Source organism: Ctenopharyngodon idella, chromosome 15 (assembly GCF_019924925.1).
Source record: "Ctenopharyngodon idella isolate HZGC_01 chromosome 15, HZGC01, whole genome shotgun sequence".
NCBI classification, from domain to species: Eukaryota; Metazoa; Chordata; class Actinopteri; order Cypriniformes; family Xenocyprididae; genus Ctenopharyngodon; species Ctenopharyngodon idella.
In genome coordinates, this window is record NC_067234.1 from 38,077,933 (window position 1) to 38,102,225 (window position 24,293).

General features: G+C 40.9%; 1 protein-coding gene across 7 annotated transcripts in view; it reads right to left on the minus strand.

The window, feature by feature from the left end:
• Positions 1-670: 670 nt before the first annotated feature.
• The window catches only part of LOC127495154 (NACHT, LRR and PYD domains-containing protein 12-like), a 47,006-nt gene continuing 23,383 nt past the window's right edge, over positions 671-24,293 (minus strand). The window contains exons 2-12 of one of the 7 annotated variants that reach the window (XM_051861765.1): positions 23,822-23,918; positions 21,699-21,794; positions 21,323-21,436; positions 18,890-18,985; positions 17,851-17,946; positions 15,821-17,644; positions 13,362-13,532; positions 10,921-11,091; positions 4,145-4,318; positions 2,432-2,610; positions 671-1,192 (exon numbers count right to left, since the gene is read on the minus strand). In XM_051861765.1, the coding sequence (XP_051717725.1) occupies positions 1,131-1,192; positions 2,432-2,610; positions 4,145-4,318; positions 10,921-11,091; positions 13,362-13,532; positions 15,821-17,644; positions 17,851-17,946; positions 18,890-18,985; positions 21,323-21,436; positions 21,699-21,794; positions 23,822-23,871 (3,033 nt within the window). In that variant the 5' untranslated portion in view covers positions 23,872-23,918 and the 3' untranslated portion in view covers positions 671-1,130. Of the gene's footprint in view, positions 1,193-2,431; positions 2,611-4,144; positions 4,319-10,920; positions 11,092-13,361; positions 13,533-15,820; positions 17,645-17,850; positions 17,947-18,889; positions 18,986-19,179; positions 19,424-21,322; positions 21,437-21,698; positions 21,795-23,821; positions 23,919-24,293 lie in introns of those variants that run through there. The other 6 variants (XM_051861769.1, XM_051861768.1, XM_051861770.1 and 3 more) reach the window with 6 other exon arrangements.

The following is a 24,293-nucleotide window of genomic DNA, read 5'->3' on the forward strand; positions in this document are numbered from 1 at the left end:
AAGCACTTAGATGGTCACTTAGCTGATGAAATAACAGATGTTGTCTTTTGCAGGTGAAGGATCCACGGGGAATGGAGAACAGACAAAGCGAGACGAATGGTAGAGGAATCGGGAAACTTAGGTGAGTTCAGGTATGTAAGACGTTGTGTAATCCATAGACGAGACCAGACCCTGAGTGAAGTGTGTGAGGGCCTTTTGAGTGGTGCAGATGATGAGTGACAGCTGTTGGTGATCAGTGATTGCAGATGGAGTGCAGGTGAGGAACTGCTGGGAAGTGGAGTCTGGGGAAGGTGAGACGGACGGTGACTGTGACAGACTGTATCTATAAGAAGTCTATGCAGAGACTATATTTTGAGGAAATTAAGTAGTTTTAGTGTAAGTATTGAGAGTGTCCTGAAGTAAAGACAAATTTCCATGCAAATGGACAGTAAAAATATTTCATTTAATTTCAAAATTCCTGTTAAGTTTGTTTGAAAGGCAGTTATTTTCCTTATAATATAAAGTGACGAATTAAGCAAGAGTGACTCTCATCATCACTGCTTTTTGTTGTTGGCTTAGAAATACTTTCCATCAAGAGGAATAAGTGTCAACATATTGCAGTCAGTAATTGTTCAGATGCAGTAACTGTTCAGAGGCAGGAGGAAAAAAACAAGAAACCAGTAAAAGAATGTGAAGATTTTGATGAAAACGTTTAATAGATCATCACATAAATAGATATAGATATATAGAAATAGAAATAGATAAATAATACAAATATTTTACAGAAATAAATGTTCAGTGAAATTATGTGCATAATATTTTTTACCCTCTTCTGGTAGACAAATTTACTTTTAAAGATTTAAAAATCTGTCTCTTCTGTAGTCAGACTCTTTAATAAAACTTGTAAAAACTTTTCCCAACACTGTCTGTATTGCACAATAATCTGTCTATGGCTTGTTTTTTTTTTTACTTTGCTTTAATGGTTTGCAGTGTATTTTGAGTGTTACACCATCTACATTATAATCAATATCTCACCAATTTGAAACAATTCAAAGTTGCTATTCATTTTCATGAGCATTACTATAAAATTCAAGCACACATGTCAGTGTGATCGCTGTGTGTCTCTGTGTCTTCATCTCTGTAGCGGCTCCTTATTCACCATCAGCTGATCCTGAGGAAACTGAACTGACGTCTAAATACTGAGAGTCCAACACTAAAACACACAGACAGTCAAATATGAGTATGAGACATTACTGCTGTCACATCACATCAGGAGATCATTTCAGAAAAAACACAGCCAGAGATATGAATGAGAAACTGCTAATAGATTAAAGGGTTAGTTCACTCGAAAATAAAATTTCTGTCATTAATTACTCACCCTCATGTCGTTCCACACCCGTAAGACCTTCGTTCATCTACAGAACACAAATTAAGATATTTTTGATGAAATCTGAGAGGTTTTTTATCCTCCATTGGAAGCAACGGAATTACCACATTCAAGGTCTAAAAAAGTAGTAAAAACATGGTTAAACGGGTAGTTCACCCAAAAATGAAAATTTGATGTTTATCTGCTTACCCCCACAGCCACAGGGTTTAATTTGGATTTGATTAGATAGTGTTACCGTTTCAATGCATTATATGACTGACAGACTGCAATGTTTGGAGTTAAAAATCATCATTTGTGTTCTACTGAAGAAACAAAGTTACCTACATCTTGGATGCTTTGGGGTAAGCAGATAAACATCAAATTTTCATTTTTGGGTGAACTATCCTTTAAAATAGTCAACATGACTACAGTGGTTCAACCTTAATGTTATGAAGCGACGAGAATACTTTTTCAGTTGGCATTCAGACGTAAACACTGAAGCTCTGCAACGTAAATAGCGTAGCAGAATGACAGGGGAGAGAAAGATTTGTTGAACAAAGTCATTTTTTTGTTTCGTTTTTGCGCACAAAAAGTATTCTCGTCGCTTCATAACATTAAGGTTGAACCACTGTAGTCATGTTGACTATTTTAACAATGTTTTTACTATTTTCTAGACCTTGAATGTGGTAATTTCGTTGCTTTCAATGGAGTATAAAAAACCTCTCGGATTTCATCAAAATATCTTAATTTGTGTTCTGAAGATGAACAAAGGTCTTACGGGTGTGGAACGACATGAGGGTGAGTAATTAATGACAGAAATTTCATTTTTGGGTGAACTAACTCTTTAATAACAGTAAATGATCAACAACTCTCTCTTAATCACTTACACACAGAGACACTGTATGAGATGAAAATATTCATATATTCATAGATCATATTCACATCACAGAATTAAACTCTTATCAAAAACACTTGACACAGACTAAAATGGAGCTGAATTATTATCTTATATTCTCCAGTTACACACATATGAGGCTATTACTGAACTTGAGTCGATTTAAAGGCTTTAAATAAAAATATACTTACAATAGTATAATGTATCCAGTTTATAATGTGGATCATCCTTCAGATCAGAGAGCAACTTCTTTCCTGATTGTCCTAGTTTATTGCCAGACAGATTCAGTACTCTCAGATGTGAGGGGTTTGATCTCAGAGCTGAAGTCAGAGCAGCACAACCTTCATCTGTAACATCACAATCCCTCAACCTGTAGAGAACAATGACACAGTTTGAATTGTAGTTCAAGTGTCTGTAGTTTGTTATTCACTCTGTTCTCAGATCAGGAGAGGAGATATAATGACGAGTAGGGCTGAAATCGAGATATCGCGATTTTGAATAAAAATGTTAGCAAGCGTTACAATTAGACATGTTGACAATACAGCAATGATAACCGTTAGGAGAAGAAAATGATCCGACCACATGATGGCGCCGGCGCGCCTGATTAACTGCTCTCATGTGACGCTCTATGAACTTAGAACACATAACTATTCTTAAGCGGCTGTTCATTCAGAAATGAGTTATTGCGTTATAAAAATGAGACGCAGGCAGTGGAATGAGAAAAAAGTTATTAAACGTGAGTTGAACTTTTTTTAACTTGACCGCCGTGTTTTTAGAATGCCGTTTCATGGGTGAGACGCTGCAAGTCACAACATAGGAGTGCGCCAAACATAAAAACAATACGACAAATAGCGCAATGGAATGCAAAAACCTGTAAAGGACTACTACTGTATGTTTGATATTTCATGTTTACATGATGGTGACAGGCTGAAAGCTGCTGTTGTTTTCTGTTTTTACAAAGCATTTGCTGTTAATAATAGCCTATTACTGGTGTTATTTATTTCAGGCATATTTTCCGCAAAGATATTCAACAAATTGTTTTACATTTACACCATGTTGATCACTTCATGTGTGGTGCACTTGTAATGGAACTTTTTTTAACCAGATTGTTAATAAAGAAAATGTTACTTGAATCATATTGTAGTTTTTAAGTTGACTAGTTAAACAGTAAAAAATAATAATAATAATAATAATAATAATCGAAATCGTGAATCGGTCTATCGTTCTGAAAAAAAACGAGATTTTATTTTTTTGCCATATTGCCCAGCCCTAATGACAAGCATTGCCACATACTGAAACTGTCATGTGCTTCAGGACTGAACAGACACACAGAGTTGAATGTGAGATTTTGTTTCATGGTGATATAAGGATGGTTCTGTCTCTTGCACCTCTAATACACTCCTACAGGAGGACATTTGTTTCACAGGATCCACATGTTTCTATTACATATCATTTATTAACTCTTGTGATCAAAAACATTATTGTGTCATGTTTGGTCTGGCAGCTTATAAACTGAATAGAAATGTGGTGAACTCAATAGAGATATTCAGTGTCCTAATGTACAAAGTAAGAACTATTGCCTTCACATGCATTGAGATCATGTTCCTCCAGATCATCACCCATTTACCTCCAGGCTACAGCTCTACACTGTATTTCACAGTTAAATTCATTCCATGCTTTATGACATCTATGAGAACACAATGAGCTCATATGATTTCAGAACAAGAAGAAAATAAGATGGAAATAAAAAGAGCAGGTGAAGGAGTATTAATCATCATTTGTGCTGAGATTTGGTGTGTTTAGTGAGCATTTATTTTACAAGTTGATTTTAGTTTTAGAATTTACATTAAAGGACACATTTTACTGAGAACAAAGACGTGTGAATATCAGAGAGATGATCTTACCACAGTTTCTCCAGTTTACAGTGAGGATCCTCCAGTACAGCAGACAGCAGCGTGACTCCTGAATTTCCTAGTTTATTCCAAGACAGATCCAGTTCTCTCAGGTGTGAGGGGTTTGATCTGAGAGCTGAAGTCAGAGCAGCACAACCTTCATCTGTGATGCCACAATCAATCAACCTGTAGAGAACAAAGACACACTCTTCACTCTCTCAGATCAGATCAGATCAGTTTAGCAGTGAATCCATTATTAAAGAGAAAGTACAAACTTAAATCAATATGTGTGAGAAATCACTGAGATCTAAAATGTCACAGAGCTGTGTGTGTGTGTGTGTGTGTGTGTTTGTGTGTGTGTGTGTGTGTGTGTGTTCTTGTTTTCGTGATTTATGAGGACACAAATTTGTATAATGACATGGGTATTACACTGGTATTATGACGTAAACATGAAATATGAGTACATTTCATGAGTCCTCGTATTTAAAATAGCTTTAAAAACATACTAAACAATGTTTTATTAAAAGTGTAAAAATGCAGAATGTTTTCTGTGATGGGTAGGTTTGGGGGTAGGGGTAGTGTAGGGGGATAGAATGTACAGTTTGTACAGTATAAAAACCATTATGCCTATAGAATATCCTCACTTTGATAGCAAAACAAACCTGTGTGTGTGTGTGTGTGCGTGTGATTTTACCAAATTAAAAACAATACTTTAGAAAGTCAATGCAGAAAGATAAACGTGATGAACAGTAAGAATGAATCCAGCATGTTCTTCATTTCTCAGTTGTGTTGAGCTTGAATCTGCTTAAAGTCAAATGATTGAAACATTGATTCTGTGTAAAAAGTGTGTATTTCAGTGTGACTCTCAGTCCTGTGGTATCATGTTACTGAGGAGCAGAGCCGATCCTCCCTATACACAAACTACACAAGTTGTGTATGGCGCCCGAACCACCAGGGACCCCCTTGCTCATCACAATGTAAATATTTCTTCACAACATGCAAATATATGTGCAGTGTCTACTAAACATTTGCGGAGTCATGTGTAAATATTTTTAATAATGATTAATATTTATTCAGTAACTGTTTTGGACTCCGACATCATGCAGTGCGGCAGATAATAATATGCGTCTTGACATGGCTACGGCTGCAAAACCAAACTATCCTTCTGGAACAGAAAAAAAATGCCAAGAAAAAAGAAAGTATGTAATTTTGTAACATTTTAATTTCTTATTTAGTCTTGACAAAGCAATAAATTCATAAGCAAGTCATATACACATTAATAATCAAAACGTTTTTATGCATGGTTTAATGAGAAATAAACATTCCTGTTCAGCATTACAAGCTGTCGTGTGATTCAGGTACTTTAAAAACAATACCTATTAGTCTAAAATTAGCTAATTTGGAGAATTATTGATTTATTTTCATAAGTTTACCTAAGCCTTCTTCACTCTAAAAAAATGTTGAGTTGTTTCAACCCAGATTTGGGTTTTTTATTTAAAAAAAAAAAAAAAGTAACCCAACGGTTGAATTTGTCCATATTTGACCCAAATTTGGTTGAATCAACCATGCATTTTTTTTATTTATCGTGCTGTAATTTTGTCACACATTTAGAAAGCCAATTCAGCTGTGTGTTATAGTTCCCTTTCAGTCGGTCACGTTTGACATACGTCAGTAGTGACCGACGAATTGGGATATCGCCAGAGATCCCTATCAGCTTTGAGTGAATAAAAACAAGCCAATGGAATTGGCGTGCGATATTTGCATAATGTGCACCGCCCCCGTCAGATGGGTATAAATACGGAAGCGGATGCAAATGCACTCTGTCTTTCGCTTCGGAGCCAACTTCTGTTCCTGCTGTCAAGACTGAGAGTGTGTTTCTCAAGACTTTGAAGAGCTTTCTGGTCAGAGTGTTGGTGTTACAGCACACTACAGCGAGGCCGCGAGTTCCTGAGGAGCCTTTGAGCTTGTTTGCTCTCAACTGCTGTTATCACAGCATTTTTCTGCCCTGCTGGTTTGCGATTTGGGCCGGTTCCTTTGCGTGTGTACTGTCAGGCGTGTACCTGCGTTCACATCGCGGCTGTTCCCTGCGTGCCTCAGCACAAAGAACAGAGCTGAATTTCCCCCTTTCTAAAAGAGCTTCACAGACGAACCCTGCGTCTTTTTCAAGATGTCATTTCATCTGTGCTTTACTGGATGCGGTCGTTCCCTGGTCCCCGCTGATGGTCACAATCGCTGTGTCACATGCCTGGACGTTCAGCATGCTGAGGCAGCTTTTGTGGATAGTTCATGTTCTCATTGCGGGAACATGACTATCTCAGTGTTGAGGTCTAGACTCTCGTTCCTTGACTAGACTCTCAGCCCCCTCTCACTTCGCCAGCAGGTCCCAGTGTGTTTGTCGAGGCCGCCTCCCATGTGCTGTCTCCTATACACACTGTCACCTCGCAGAGTCCGACCCCACTTCGGGCCGCTATGCTGTCCGAGTCGGGTCCCAGCACTCTGCCTCGCTGCCCCACGTCGGGTACGTCTGTGGTGCCTTTGGTCCCACTGGCTCGGAGTCTGGGATCATGGCTAGCACTTCCCAGCTCGTCCCGCTGGCTCATTCGTACCCTTAGACTCGGCTATGCGATTCAATTCGCCCAGCGTCCCCCTGTGTTCAGGGGGGTCCATTACACTCGCGTGTCCCTGGACAATGCACCTGTTCTCCGCGTGGAGATTGCTGTCCTCCTGGCGAAGGATGCAACCGAGACGGTCCCTCCAGCCAATATGAAGTCAGGGTTTTACAGCTCCTACTTCATTATACCCAAGAAAGGCAGTGGGTTACGGCCAATCCTGGATCTGCGTGTCCTGAATCGATCCCTTCACAGGCTGCCGTTCAAGATGCTTACGCAGAAGCGCATTTTCGAATGCATCCGTCCCCAGGATTGGTTTGCAGCGATTGACCTAAAGGACTACTTTCATGTCTTGATTCTGTCTCGACGCAGACCCTTCCTACGGTTTGCATTTGAGGGTCGGGCATATCAGTACAAAGTCCTACCCTTCGGACTGGCCCTGTCGCCGCGCGTCTTTACGAAGGTTGCGGAGGCGGCCATTGTTCGCTCAAGGAACAGGGTGTTCGCATCCTCAACTACCTCGACGACTGGCTCATTCTGGCCAGCTGAGGAGAGCAGTTGTGCGACCACAGGGACATGGTGTTAGCTCACCTCAGCCGGTTGGGTCTTCGGGTCAACTGGGACAAGAGCAAACTCGCCCCCGGGCAGAGGATCTCTTATCTCGGTATGGAACTGGACTCGGTCACCCGGACAGCTCGCCTCACCGAGAAGCGCGTCCAGTCAGTGTTGAACTGCCTGAGTACACTCAAGCGCAGGATAGCGGCCCCACTGAATCTTTTTAAGAGGCTCCTGGGGCATATGGCATCCGCAGCTGCAGTCACGCCACTCAGATTGCTTCATTTGAGGCCGCTTCAGCACTGGCTCCACGGCCGGGTCCCGAGATGGGCGTGGCAACACGGTACGTTCCGTGTCCCCGTGACACCGAACTGCCACCGCACCCTCACTCAGTGGTCGGACCCTTCATTCCTGCGGGCAGAAGTTCCCCTCGAACAAGTGTCCAGGCATGCTGTGGTGAACACAGATGCTTCTGCCACCGGGTGGGGAGCCACGTACAACGGGCATGCAGTATCGGGTCTGTAGACGGGGCCTCAACTGCATTGGCATGTCAATTGCCTCAAGTTGCTAGCAGTACATCTTGCACTGGGCCGCTTCAAGGAGCTGTTGACAGACAAGCACGTACTGGTCCACTCGGACAGCACTGCAGCCGTTGCGTACATCAACCATCAGGGTGGTCTACGCTCCCGTCGCATGTCGCAACTCGCCCGCCATCTCTTGTTATGGAGTCAGAAGCATCTGAGGTCGCTTCGTGCCATTCATGTCCCAGGCATGCTCAACCATGCAGCCGACAAGCTCTCATGGCAGCCTCCGTTTCTGAGCAAATGGAGACTCCATCCCCAGGTGGTCCAGCTGATTTGGCAGCGTTTCAGGGCCCCACAGATAGATCTGTTTGCCTCCCCAAACACTGCCCACTGCCAGTTGTTCTATTCCCTGACCGAGGGCACACTCGGCACAGATGCTCTGGCACACAGCTGGCCCCGAGGCCTACGCAAATATGTGTTTCCCCCAGTGAGCCTTCTCGCACAGCTCCTGTGCAAAGTCAGGGAGGATGAGGAGCAGGTCTTGTTAGTGGCTCCGTATTGGCCTACTCGGACCTGGTTTTCGGATCTGACGCTCCTCGCGACAGCACCTCATTGGCCCATTCCTCTGAGGAAAGACCTTCTGACTCAGAGACGGGGCACCCTCTGGCAACCGCGTCCCGACCTGTGGAAACTCCATGTGTGGTCCCTGGATGGGACGCGGAGGTTCTAAGTGATCTCCCCCAGGCGGTTGTAGACACTATCACTTCCACTAGAGCTCCTTCTACAAGGAACCTCTATGGGTTGAAGTGGAACCTGTTCGTCGAATGGTGTTCTTCTCACCGAGAGGACCCCCGATCATGTTTGGTCAGGTCTGTGCTTTCCTTCCTGCAAGAGGGCTTGGAGCGAAGGCTGTCTCCCTCCACCCTCAAGGTGTATGTTGCCGTTATTGCCGCACATCACGATGCGGTTGAAGGTAAGTCGTTGGGGAAGCACAACCTGATCGTCAGGTTCCTAAAGGGGGCAAAGGAGATTAAATCCGCCTCGCCCTTCCTCTATACCCTCTTGGGATCTCCCTGGTACTTTCATCTCTCCGGGGTCATCCCTTCAATCCTTTGCAGTCAGTTGAGTTAAAAGTACTGTTCCTTAAGACCGTCCTTCTGGTTGCATTGGCCTTGGTTAAGAGGGTAGGGGACCTGCACGCATTTTCGGTCAAAAATTGTGCCTGGAATTCAGGCCCGGTGACTCTCATGTTATCCTGAGATCCCGGCCTGGATATGTGCCCAAGGTTCCTACCACTCCCTTCAGAGATCAGGTAGTGAACCTGCAAGCGCTGCCTTCTGAGGAGGCAGACCCAGCCCTAGCTTTGCTCTATCCCGTCCACACTCTGCGCATGTATGTGGATAGAACGCGAAGCCTTAGGACCTCAGATCAGGTCTTTGTCTGTTACAGAGGCCAGAAGAAGGGAAAGGCTGTCTCCAAGCAGAGGATGGCCCACTGGATAGTGGACGCCATCGCCTTGGCTTATCAGTCCCAAGGCATGCCTTGCCCGCTCGGGTTGAGAGCTCACTCCTCCAGAGGAGTTCCCTCTTCCTGGCCGCTGGCGCACGGCGCCTTGCTGACAGGTATCTGTAGAGCTGCGGGCTGGGCGACACCCAACACGTTCGCTAGATTTTATAGCCTTCGTGTGGAACCGGTATCTTCCCGTGTACTCGCTTCCAGTAGCGGGTAAACACGAAGAACCCGTTGTAGTGTCGGCTTGCAATGCTATTCCCGCCCCCGGGCTGGATACGTGCATCCATTTACTCCAGTAGAGTTTCCCGCTTGGCGAACCCTGTCAAGTTCCTCTGCCTCCCCTTGCGGCTCAGACATTGGGGAGTGTCTGATGCCAGGCCAAACATCCGTCACCGACGTTGATGTTTGGCTGGGTGCCATATGTCGTGACCCCTCCACGTGAGTGGTAACATATGTGTATTGTCCACGGTTAACTCCCCACGGTAAGCCCGTGTCTTTCCCTTAGCAGAGCCAGCTCTGCTGTCACCTGTCAGATGAGTCTCCCCCTATCTCTAGACTGGAGCATCCCAGGGACTCCATATGCGTACTGCCCTTGGCCAGTCCATATGTGAACTTCCAAGTAAATTCCTCCCCTACGGGTGGGTTGTGGTCTCCGCAGCGTCCCCTCCGGGTTTGCTTCCCCAGTGTTGTCTAAGTTTTACTGTAGTGGGTTTTATGGAACGGCTCTAGACTCTCTCAGTGTAAGCTTGCCCCCTTCTCCGCCCCCCTGGTGTGCCGGGTGGCTGGAGCTTATGCTGGGCACTGGAAGGGGTCAGTAACTGTGGCACTTTATTTGGGATCCCAATTCGTCGGTCACTACTGACGTACGTCGAACGTGACCAACTGAAAGGAAACGTCTCAGTTACATATGTAACCCTCGTTCCCTGAAGGAAGGAACGGAGACGCACATCCTGTCGCCACAGTTCCTGTGCCCTCGCTATAGTGCAGACTCAAGGTTGTCTCCTCAGCGAAAAACAGAGTGCGTTTGCATCCGCTTCCGTATTTATACCCACCTGACGGGGGCGGTGCGCATTATGCAAATATCGCACGCCAATTCCATTGGCTTGTTTTGTATTCACTCGAAGCTGATAGGGCTCTCTGGCGATATCCCAATTCGTCGGTCACTACTGACGTACGTCTCCGTTCCCTTCTTCAGGGAACGAGGGTTACATACGTAACTGAGAAGTTTTTCTGACAGCTAGATGGTGCCAGAGCATGACTATTAAAAAAGCATTTATTTAGCTGTCAACAAAAAATTGTTTTTAATTTTACTTAATTGTTCTTACTGCCAATTGAAGTTGTTTTAACGGGTTTCCCTTTACATATTTAAATATGTTTTTCATAACTTGCAGTTTGTTTCCTTGATGTTTTAATTCCATTAGTATAGAAAACTGACAGTGTAGCTTGCATACTGAAACACATTGTAATTATTACTAAAGTTTATGGAAATTTGGAGTTTTCACAGCAACTCACAGCAGCAGAAAGAGGCTGAACACTTCAAATATACTTTACATTGTGATTCATGTGTGAGAGTCAAATATGATCTTACCACAGTTTCTCCAGTTTACAGTGAGAATCCTGTAGTACATAAGACAGCAGATTCACTGATTTTCCTATTTTATTCCCTGTCAGATCCAGATCTCTCAGGTGTGAGGGGTTTGATCTCAGAGCTGAAGTCAGAGCAGCACAACCTTCATCTGTGATGCCAATATAACTCAACCTGTTGAGAACAAAGACACACTCTTCACTCTCTCAGTTCAGCACAGATCAGTTTAACAGTGAATCCATTATTAAAGAGAAAGTACAAACTTAAAGCACAAATTAATGTTTGACGGATCACTAGACTGAGATCTAAAATGTCACACAATGTGATCATAAAAATTCTAAAGTATAATTCAATCAGTAAAGATAATATCTCTTATTTGCACTATACTAAATGTCTGTCTTATGCAAAATAATTTGAATAGTTTTAATAAGTGACACAACTCACTACATAGGTTAGTTTTACTATGTTACTTAGATCTGTAATATGTATAGAGTATCAATTAGTGGGTGTGTGTGTGTGTGTGTGTCTTTACACAAACACATTTAAAAAACATTTTAGAAAGTGTCTGAAATGCAGAGAGATGAATGTGATGAACAGTAAGAATGAATCCAGCATGTTCTTCATTTCTCAGACTGTTTTGAGCTTGAGTCTGTTTAAAGTCAAGAGACTGAATTGTTGATTGTGTATGAAAGTGTGTATTTCTTCCTGCTTTGAAGAAATACACACAGTAATGCTTCCTGCATTACTTCCTGCTTTGCTACTGTTCGGATGCTCTTGCTTACTGCTCCTCGCTTTGCTCTGTCTCTTTTATAGTTTATCTCCTAATGTTAACTACAGCAAATCAGCACAGTGCTCAAACGACAAAGTTTGGCACCAACACTAAAACTAGAAACTTTTTAACTGGAAGATTACCTAAATCAGCTGCTTTTGTGGCCTCAGTTCCCTACAATAATGATGAGAATTGTGTAAAGCAAAAAAGTGAATACTAACTGTTTATCTGTATATTCTCCTTTCATTACAGGGGCTACGTGTCTCTTGTGGGCAGTGATGAAGAAGTTCCTGTTAAGATCTTGCGGTACACGGGGGCTATAGATTCATTTAAATTTAGAGTCCATTTTACCATTCTGTTTGCAGTCTGACACTGGTGACAGCGTATTAGTCCGAGGAATGGATATGCGTACACTAACATGATTCCATGAGTGGTTTCATCACGCTCACCTGGCTTTTGGTTGACTTTGCTGGTTTACTTTTGCTACACTTACACTGGAGCTACACTACATTACAGTCCATGCCCACACCTTACTCTACATAACTGATTTTACTGACGTTACAGTTGCACTCATTTGGTTTACATTACATTTTGTTAATAAACCTTGAGTTAAATTTGACAACAGTGTGTGTCCCTTCCTTTGTTGCGGCCTTTTGGAGCCATGGGTCATAACAACATACACTTTACTCCTTTGTTTTTAATAGGAAGATTGTTGAGTTGAGAATGTGCAAGCGTGCTGTTCTTACGGGGATACTGGGGCAATCGTTTTCTGCATGAACTCTCTTAAGACGGCGCTGCTGTTTTGCTGTTTGGTTGTGTGTTATTTTTGTTGTTGTTGTTATTTTGTTTTGTTCTTTCAACGCTGAAGCCAGTGGGTGTGGCAGTAGCTGCTCCGACTATCTTACCGCTGCCTGTGCAGGACTGTGTGCTCTGGCCGGCCCTCAAGTCATAAGAATTACCGGTTTCATGTAAGCGTGTGGATGTGATTTCTTTGGTTTTGGAGTTTGGTTGTTCCTTTTATATTGTCTTTGTATTTAGTCTTGTTTGGTTGTGCCATTGTATGATTTGTTTGTGTCTATTGTATGTTTTTCTTTATTGATTTAGTTTTTTGTTTAGTTTGATTTGAATTATTTCCCATTACTGTCTGTTTTGTACTTATTTTTCTATTAAGTGTCAAATGTCTATTGTCAATAGGGCTGTAGCTAACAATTATTTTGGTAATCGAGTAATCGTTCGATTATTCTAATGATTCCTCAAGTAATCACGCCAGAAAAAATTGATTCAAGTAAAGTATGAAAAACATTTTGTAAACTGATAACTATTGTCTCTGCCCTTCATGGTAACGAACCTGTGTGTCTGATACTATCATGTATTCAGTTCCCCTTATTTTAAAGGGGTGGCGTAGTCAGCATTAATACATTTTTCTTAAACGTTTTGGTATTTCTAGTGTAATTGATTTACTCCCTGTTGCTCCACGCTACATTTGCATTGAGGAGAGAGAAAGTAAAAAAACACCAAAACATTTCCATACAAGAAAAATAAAAACAATTACGCCCTGGGACATAACACGTTACTGAGGAACAGATCACGTTTTCAATCAGCAGCAGAAAGAGGCTGAACACTTCAAATATACTTTACATTGTGATTCATGTGTGAGAGTCAAATATGATCTTACCACAGTATCTCCAGCTTACAGTGAGGATCCTGTAGTACATCAGAGAGCAGCGAGACTGAATCTCCTAGTTTATTCCTAGACAGATCCAGATGTCTCAAGTGTGAGGGGTTTGATCTCAGAGCTGAAGTCAGAGCAGCACAACCTTCATATGTGATACCACAATCAATCAACCTGTAGAGAGATAAAAATCAAATAGCATAATAAATAGTTAAACACTATCAAATAGCTTTCCAAAAACTTTCAATTCTTGGCATCTTAATTGTTCATCTCAGTAAAATTTTATATTTAAAGTTTTAGTCAACTTTAAGCTAAAGATCAAGTAAATGTTTAATTGTCCATCTGACAGTAAAATTAAATGTGAATTTTAAATAAACTTGAAGCTAAAGTTCAGGTAAATGTTTAAACGTTCATCTGACTAGTAATATTAAAATGTATGACTCTGCGATGTTAACCACACATCAAATGTTTTAGGACACAGGTGTCAAACACAAGGCCCTCGGGCTGAATATGGACCACAAAGGTGTCCAATCCGGCCCGGGGGATGATTTGAACAATAATAAAAAACAGTTATGCATGGTCCACCGGCCATAAATCTGAACGGTTAATTAGTTTTATTTTGGCCTATATCTATTCTGGACTTGCAAACAAACTGCTTTGCAATCATTTCCCAAACTGTCCTTTGTGTGGAAATATTATGAAGTCTGTAAACAGGACGTTAACACAGCCACATGCTGAATACGGACACAAAGAGAAGAACACACACGTGCCAGCAGAGCAACTGTACTAGGCCAAGCTCACTGTTTGTGAAATATAGGAAGAAAAATATAAATATTAAATTGGGTTTTATATGAATGTAACTTAGAAGGGAACTGTCTTCAGAAAAGTTTCAATCTCCATATAAGTAGCCTATTTTATAAGCGCAGTGCTGGTTTGTGTACAGCGGTAACCAAGGAAACGTCATATAGCTGCTGTTCCACAAGCGCCACCTACTGTTAGAGAGTGAATTTGCATTTTCATTCAGTCCATCTGCTATTTTTGTTTTGTGCAGGTGTCTTATGTAGCATAATTCAAGGACAACCACAGGGGAGGCTTTCAACGAAAGCCTACAGCACCTGGCTATTTGTCTGTGCCTAACACCACTAGGGAACTGAAGTTCAGCATAATGCTTATACTCTAATATCAAAAGGAGTCTCAGCTCAACCTAGGCAAATTGAGGAGGCCGTAAGGCCTGCTACTCGCATTAATAGCCTAATGCAAAAGGCGGGCCCCAGCCGGGGACAACTCTCACAAAGAGAGGAGGCGTACTAGGAACACTAGCTGCCAGTCTTAAGCTGGAGAGGCTCTCCTAGGAGTAGCCTACTCTGAGCTACTGCATGCTAGGAGGCAGAAAGCTACAGCCGAACCGACTCTGTCTAAAAAGACATATTACTAAGTACAAGCCTAGGCCGGATATCGGGGCGGCCCAAATAAAGGGCCGGCACACACACACTTATGACCTTCCTGGAGCTCAATGGAGTGGAGACTTCGGCCTAACAACTCTAAAGAAAGGAGGCTGGCTCACACAACACCCAGGTGAACTGACCACCTGGAGCTCAATGCAGTGGTGGCTTCAGCAAAACGACTCTCTAAGTGAGAGGAAACAACACACTCACCACAGGGAATATCAAAGTGGCCTTAACAGGCCAATGCTTGAGGACATCGAGTACCTGGAGCTCAGTAGAGCAGAGGTTTCAATAAAAACTCTCTAAATGAGAGGAAGCCAACATACTCATAATAGGGTATTTGTCAAGGTAGCCTTGCAGTAGGACAACATCAAAAACAATGGAGCAGCTTGGGGGGTGGGGGGACAACACATTCTTAATCAGTAAAACACTCTCATAACCAAAACCTTTCTTCCCACAAGAAGAGAGACAAACAAGAGTGGAGCTTTCTCAGCGGGAAACGCTCACAACGCGTGCCGACAGAACTCTCAAGCACTGGGCATGCATGCTCTAACAAAAACGCACGAATCAAGTGTGTTATCAGGTAACTATGACGCGGATGTACACAAGTCTGTCTAAACAAACGTTCTTTGAATAGCGCTTCAAACAAAACAGTCCCTGAAGACGAAAAGAGGATGACTTGTTCTCTAGGCATCTCTTGTGCGTTTGCGGGCCGCACTAGTAGTGATGTCATATTTGATAGCGTTTTAGACACCAGTTCCCACGGAGGAGTTCCCCCTATAATGCGTTAAGACACAGTGCAAGTTCCCTTTTGAAAGAGAACCTGAATTATTTATTCATATGCAAATTCTCTGACTTTGTTTAAATGTCTGAAGGAATTTTACATTGTCATGGTTTAGAAAACACATCAAAATACTGACCACTAAACTCTGGACAACATCTGCAGCACTGAAGATTCATGAACTTTTATTTTCTTAATGTTTTAATAGTGAAGTGATTGTTCAAAGTGATACTTACCGAACTGATCTGGATTCTTTCATCACAGGCAGCAGCTTCTGAAAAACCTTTAGTTTTTCAGTTTTACTGTTTCTTTTAACAAAATTATTAATATCAAACACATCCAGCATCTTCTCTGATGTCAACAACACAAAAACTACAGCTGACCACTGAGATGAAGAGAGTTTGGCTTCCTTTATTCTTCCAGATGTCATATACTGTTGTATTTCCTCCACTAGTGAATGATCACCCAGTTCATTCAGACAGTGGAACAGATTGATGGATTTCTCAGGAGAGTCAATGGTGCTGATCTTCATCTTGATGAACTCAATGGTTTCCTCATTACTGTCAGATCTGCTTCCTGTCTGTTTCATTAGTCCTTGTAGGAGAATCTGATGAGACTCCACTGACAGACCCAGAAGAAACCACAGGAAAAGATCCAGATGTCCATTTTTACTCTGTAGAGCCTCATTCACAGCTCCCTGATGCAGCTCAGATAATGAAACAGTTTCTGATGAATTTTGTCGAAACCAGTCCTTAACTTTAGATCGCAAAGTCTGTTTGAAAATTTGGTCAAACACATTTGTGTTGTTGTTTGTGAAGGAGAGGTGCACATATAGAGCTGCTAGATGTTCCTGAATGCTCAGATGAACAAAGCAGAAAACTTTCCCCTGATACAAGCCCAACTCCTCTCTGAAGATCTGAGAGCACAATCCTGAGTACACTGATGCTTCTGTCACATCAATGCCACACTCTCTCAGGTCTTCCTCATAGAAGATCAGGTTGCCTTTCACAAGCTGCTGAAAAGCCAGTTTCCCCAGTTTGATGATCACGTCTTCATCTTTCACTTTCTTCTCATAGTCCTTCTCGTGTTTGATGTTGGTCTGAAGGATTAGGAAGTGTGTGTACATTTGAGTGAGAGTCTTGGGAATCTCTCCACTCTCTGCTTCACTCAACATCTTCTCTAGAACAGTGGCTGAGATCCAGCAGAACACTGGGATGTGACACATAATAAAGAGGCTCCTTGATGACTTCAGGTGTGAGATGATCCTGTCGGCCAGACTCTGATCACTGATTCTCTTCCTGAAGTATTCCTCCTTCTGTGGCTCACTGAATCCTCGTACCTCTGTCACTCGATGGACACACTCAGAGGGGACGAGATCAGCTGCTGCTGGTCTGGAGGTGATCCAGATGAGAGCAGAGGGAAGCAGATTCCCCACAATGAGGTTCATCAGCAGCACGTCCACTGAGGCTGATTCAGTCACATCACACAACCTCACATCGCTCTGAAAATCCAGAGACAGACGACACTCATCCAGACCATCAAAGATGAACAACACTTTATATTCATCACTGGATATTTCCATTTCTTTTGTTTCAGGGAAAAAGACATGAAGAAGATCTGAAAGACTGAGTGTTTTGTCCTTCATCAAGTTGAGCTCTCTGAAAGGAAGTGGAAATATGAGCTGGACGTCCTGATTCTCTTTCCCTTCAGCCCAGTCCAGGATGAACTTCTGCACAGAGACTGTTTTTCCAATGCCAGCGACTCCCTTTGTCAGCACAGTTCTGATGGGTTTGTCTTGTCCAGGTAAAGGTCTAAAGATGTCACTGCATTTGATCGGTGTGTCCTCTGTTGCTGCTCTCCTGGACTGTGTCTCAATCTGTCTCACCTCATGCTCATTACTGATCTCTCCACTTTCACTCTCTGTGATGTAGAGCTCTGTGTAGATCTCATTCAGGAGTGTTGGGTTTCCCTGCTTTGATATTCCCTCATACAAACACTCAAACTTCTTCCTCAGATTTGATCTCAATGTGTTGAGGACTTCAGAAGGTTTAGAGTCATGGCTGTAAGATTAAAATACCAGATTATTATACAACTTAGAGAAGCAAATAGCCATAAATTACAAACTTGACTATTTGTTTGCTATTTGTATTATGGGTCACAGAACATCATTAGGTTTCTGAAATGTTTAAATTATTAATCATGTGTTTGAGTGATGTGTGATGTGCAGCACTTTAAATTAAACAACAACAAAAGTCCTACATTTTACCTGAAACCAGGATTCATGCTTTTATTAAAGTCTTGTAGTTGAATCACAGGTGTGAACACAGTTTTGTTTTTAACTGGTCTGGATAGAAGATTTGACCTTAAATCAGAATGAAGAGGGTAAAGAATCAGACACACTGATATTGATGTAATTGTGTCATTAACTGACTAACAGGCCAACAGCTTTACAGTGTGTGAATATATTAACAATACAATATCATTAAAGGGGTAGTTCACCCAAAAATGAAATTTCTGTCATTAATTACTCACCCTCATGTCATTCCACACCTGTAAGACCTTTGTTCATCTTTGGAACACAAATTAAGATATTTTTGATAAAATCCGATGGCTCAATGAGGCCAGCAAGATAATTTATACTTTCAGATGCCCAGAAAGCTACTAAAGACATATTTAAAACAGTTCATGTGATTTCAGTGGTTGCTGATGTCAACGTTGTGGATCGAGTGACCCATGGTGGCGGTGGGGTTATGGTATGGGCAGGCGTATGTTATGGATAATGAACACAGGTGCATTTTATTGATGGCATTTTGAATGCACAGAGATACCGTGACGAGATTCTGAGGCCCATTGTTGTGCCATTCATCCAGGACCATCACCTCATGTTGCAGCATGATAATGCACGGCCCCATGTTGCAAGGATCTGTACACAATTCCTGGAAGCTGAAAACATCCCAGTTCTTGGATGGCCAGCATACTCACCGGACATGTCACCCATTGAGCATGTTTGGAGCATGTCAGTATCTTGATATGCCATATCAAGTGTTGCGTTTATAATTTTGTTCAGTGTATAATTTATGTTCTGAAAATGAACAAAGGTCTTACAGGTTTGGAACGACATGAGGGTTAGTAATTAATGACAGAATTTTCATTTTTGGGTGAACTAACTCTTTAATAGCCTGAAACTTGCAGGATTTGAACTTAGAATTTTTTGGTTCCAATACAGATCATTACAAGGTTGTATATTAATAACAATTTAATAAAAATCAAATACTATAAGCATATATTTTATAGAAATAACATACCTGAGATCAGGCTGTTTGTCTTCACTCTTAAACTTTAGTGGTGGATCCATAGACCTGTTACTCTTCATAGACACACAGCTGGACTCTGGGTTTGAACTGTAACAGAGAACAGATTCAGTTTAATCTTTATCATCAGAGCCATAAAGTCTCTTGTATGGAGTTTACACTGTTAATACATGTTCATTTTAGTTTTAAAACAAAATTAAATAAAAAAGCATACAGAACTACAAACTTATATAGTTACAGTATGTTGTGCAGTTTTACTGGAAAGGAGGAAAAAAATCTGTTACCATTGTTCTCCCTGATATTTCCTGATATCACTGACTGACTGTAATAAATGTTGATTCTGTGAGACTTTGTCAGACATGAGGTTCTCTCTCCCCTCCAGACACAGAGCATGACAACACAAGAACGCCTGGCCAATGAACACATAGACCTCGACAAAACACACGAGACAAGACCACATGGCGAGTTGTAAGACTGAAAATATCTTAAGATATTTTAAAACGAACAAAGATATTTGCTTTACTGTTTCAACCCCCTCTCTCTTGCTACAAGGGCCATTTGGAAGGCACAAAGGTGTTGAAGGTGATCAAGGCCTGTAGGCCAAAATGTATATACATCGGGGGTCTACAAATGGTCACACCTTTAGTACAGTGGGGGAAGTTTTAATGTCTTGATTGGTCAGTTTGAATGTCTCATATTTTGGTTTCAGTCACATGGTCAAGGAAGGGATAAAAGAAGATTGTAACTGTTGCTCTGTTTCTTGGATTCTTGGCTTTTCTTGGGCATTCTCTCTGGCCCTCTCTCTCTCTCTCTCTCTCTCTCTTTCTCTCTCTTTCTCTTTCACTCTCTCTCTCTATCTCTCAGGTAACTTTTGACATACACGCTGGGTACAATTAATCGTATATGATTTTATCATCTCATACATCTATTTTGTAATTATTTTAAGTGTAACCATAATCAGATATTGTCATTAAACCCTTTCTATTACAAATGATGCGCTAACTAGTTTTGATTTAGTATTAACATTAATGTGCTCCCTATTTGCAATACAATATTGTCACACTGTAGCAATGCTCTCCCACATATTTTGCTATTATAACTGCGCTTATTTCCGTCGTTGGTATAAGTTGCAGTGGGTGGTTATAGACAAGAAATGTACAGTTTTCTGCCATCTTGCTGATAACGTTTCTTTAGTCGCTCAGCAACCCTACAGCCTGAACCCCTGTAGGAGGTCCACCCTTACAGAGTAAATGAACCCTCAACCCGTGCACTCACAACAAGAGACAAAACATGGAGCATGAATGTCTGAATCCCAACACTGAACCGAAATCGAACTAGACAGAAGTGTCGGGATCTGAACACCACGCTCCGCACACAGTGTATCTCACAGACAGAAGACAAATCTGTAACACCCACACAAAGACAAGACGACATGTCAGAGCTCTGCCACCAAAAGAATAAACCAGACCGAAGTGACAGAACCCTGACATCTGTGCATGTAATGTTCCCTTGTTATAATCGATGAAATGTGTGGGTATCACTTTTGATAATGTAACTGGGTTTGATTTATGTTTCTTTTCTGTAAAAGTAGTTGAATAATCTGTCAATAAAGACCCAAAGACTAATGTGTTGTATTTCTTTTTAATGTTAGTGTGTCTTAAGGCCCGTTCACACCAAGAACGATAACTATAAAGATAACTATAACGATAACTGTATTTGCATCCACACCAACGAACGATAACAGTCTGTTTATTCTAAGCTCATGCGATGCAGTTTCAAAGTGTGTACAACATGTTTTGCTGTTCTTGTTGCATTTGCACGGCTTTAGCCAGCAGATGTCCTCAGCGTGCTATGTTTCGAGTGAATAGCTAGTGTAATCGATCTAATCTAATAGTGAATTTAGCTGATGAAGTCCATATGGTGGAATAAAAACAACACCAAGTCTTTTTCACTGCAACTTCAAAGGAAGCGAGACAATGTTGCCAAAACTAGTGCTGGATACCTGAGGTCATTTTATGTTATGTTTTATGTTAGGTCACTGCCATTTTAAGGGTTCATGCATTTAAATTAGAATGGATTCTGATTGGCTGTCAGTGTTTTATCGTTCAACAGCTGGAAAAAAAATCGTTCTACAAGTGATCCCAATGATATTATTTCTCTATATCATTATTGTTATAGCTGTGGTGTGGACTGCTATTCTTTTATACTTAGAATGATTTTTAGAACAATATCTTTATTGTTATCTTTAGTTGTCATTCTAGGTGTGAACGGGCCTTTAGAGTAGAAAAAGTTTGTTCGTATTCACATGATGATGTTTGTTGGTTTTATGTTCACAAATTTAGGTCACTGGTTTGGTCAGATTCCTACTACCAGGCCCAGAATATCAATCTTTTATCACATCTTTTATTGAAATGTTATTCTGAGTACCTGAGATCAGGCTGTTTGTCTCCACTCTTAAACTTTAGTGGCGGATCCATAGACCTGTTACTCTTCATAGACACACAGCTGGACTCTGGGTTTGAGCTTTTCTGCTGGATTGAACTGTAACAGAGAACAGATTCAGTTTAATCCTCATCATCAGAGCCATTAAGTCTCTTGTGTGGGGTTTACACTGTTAAGACATATTAATTTTAGTTTTAAAACAAAGTTTAGAGTAGTCAGTAAAGGTTTGTTCTTATTCACATGATGATGTTTGTTGGTTTTATGTTCACAAATTGAGGTCACTGGTTTGGCCAGATTCTACTACCAGGCCCAGAATATCAATCTTTTATCACATCTTTTATTGAAATGTTATTCTGAGTACCTGAGATCAGGCTGTTTGTCTCCACTCTTAAACTTTAGTGGTGGATCCATAGAGCAGTCACTCTTCATAGACACACAGCTGGACTCTGGGTTTGAACTGTAACAGAGAACATATTCAGTTTAATCATTCAGATTACTGTGTTCATTCTTTATGATAGGAACTATATTAATGTAAACACATTCATTTTTCATCAAAAAGCACATTGAGGAAACTTTATTTTTGTATTTAATATTTCATTGTTAGAGTAATAAAGGTTTAGAGTATTAAAGTTTTGCCGCTAGAGGCCGTTATTCAAAACAAAGGCATATTTTGATAACGCAGTGAATGGAATCATGGGAGTTCTCGTCTTCAACACCACAGTTGATGGAAAGCAATCAGACAGGGAATCATGTTCATGGATGAGCAAATGTATTAAAGTTTTATTAAAGTCACTGTGGTAAGAAGCAGGATAGGCTGAGAGCTTGGGACATGAACTCTGTTACAGTTATGTTTGATCACTTAGGGGGCTTTCCCACTGCTGCCGTTTGCCGCCGTCCGAGCCCAGGCGCGATTGTTCCCGCAGCGTTGGTCTGGTTTCACACTCAAATTGATTCTATCGAACCCTGGTGCATTTGCGTTCATCTTACGTCATCACAGACGTGCACGGCGCATGATAGAAAACAGAACGTTGGTCAATAAATTGTTTTTTATTAATTTGGTACTGTTACAGTATGTGCAGCAGAGTAAACGACACCTGTGTTTACTGTAAGTGCGCCACATGTAGACAAATACATGCATAAATGAATAAATGCGCGAATACACTGCAGGCTCACTCCTGCTTGAAACCAAGGTAAATCATCAACACTATCATCTCTTATATGTGTTTTACATTATGTGTTCATTGGCCAGGCGTTCTTGTGTTGTCGTGCTCTGTGTCTGGAGGGGAGAGAGAACCTCATGTCTGACAAAGTCTCACAGAATCAACATTTATTACAGTCAGTCAGTGATATCAGGAAATATCAGGGAGAACAATGGTAACAGATTTTTTTCCTCCTTTCCAGTAAAACTGCACAACATACTGTAACTATATAAGTTTGTAGTTCTGTATGCTTTTTTATTTAATTATAAATACATTATAATCAGCGAAAGGCACGTGCAGTTTACTTTACTTCCTGAACAAGTTCGAGTGCATCCGAACTCAGACCACCTCCTTCAGGTAGTCTCGGGTTTGGCACCCCGGTGCGCACCCGGGTTCGCATGACAGCTTTCACATTAGGGATTTTTCATGCGAACCGTGCCCCGTTTCATACTAAACTGCCAGTGTGAAAGCACCCTTAAATTCACATCATTTCATTCTAATGAAACAACCACAAGTGCTGAATTACTACACATACATGTCAGTTTGATGAATTAAAATTGTGTGAATTTAAAAATGTCAAAACAATCATACTAAAAATACATTTGAGTGTGTTGAAAGTTATGTTTTAAAGTTACTCTGTGCGTTCGCTCAGTGATGGTATAAGACACTTGTTGCACACTACAGTAAATTGATAGACTGATACTAGAATATCATATTAATTAAAGCTGGATGACTTGTGTTGCTAAATGGCATGTAATTAATTTTAAAATATATTTATGATGGAGAAAATGCTGTATTACTGTTACCACAAATAAAGCTCTTTGTGATTATGCTGTTAGCCACTTAATAAAATAGTGTTGTCTCTGAGGTACAAACATGTTACTCACGGTAAATCAAGAAAACATGTGATTCAAACAAAAAGACTAACAGTGTTGAGCTATATAACAAAAAATCGAAGGTAACACCGATATGATGTCATTGACAGGCGACGCAATGACATGGGCCGTTACAATTAAAATAGTTAAAATAGCTGATTTCTCTGGATTTAAACAATGTTGGAAACATTTGGGATAATGTAAGTACACAAGTCAACAAAATATATAGCATTGTTGTAGTGTTTTTTTTTTAATATATATATATATTTTAATAAACAAACAAAAACAGACAAAAATAGGTTACACATTTTTTTCTTATCTCTGTGATCTGTGTGGGGAGGAATCACAACAGAAACTGTAATCTTTTTCTGTGATGTAACACAATATTTAACAGTGTTTGATGAAAGTACCTGCATCCTGGAGAAAAATCTCCATCTCTGGATCCTTGTGAATCAGACATGATAAAGCCGCAGGAGAATCTGATGAGTTTGATCTCCTCCACTGACTCTGAATGAACAAAACATTCAGACACTAAATTAATTAAACAACCTTCATAATTTAGCTGAACATATCTTGTTGTGAGAGAAAAGGAATCATGTGACTGCGTTAACTCAAGCTCAGTCATACATGTTTACACATGAAAAAATACTTATAGTAAATACTAGTGTTTTTGAACCATACTATAGAAAATTGTAGTATACTGTATATTATAGTATTTACAACACTGTTAATGAATGCTACAGCATACTGTAGTATTAACTATAGTGAACTAACAAACTGTAATAAATACTGTAGTGTACTTTAGTTTTTACTACAGTAAACTGTAGTGTATTGTAGTATAATATACCCTATAGTTGTAGAAAACTTTGTACAGTATTGGGA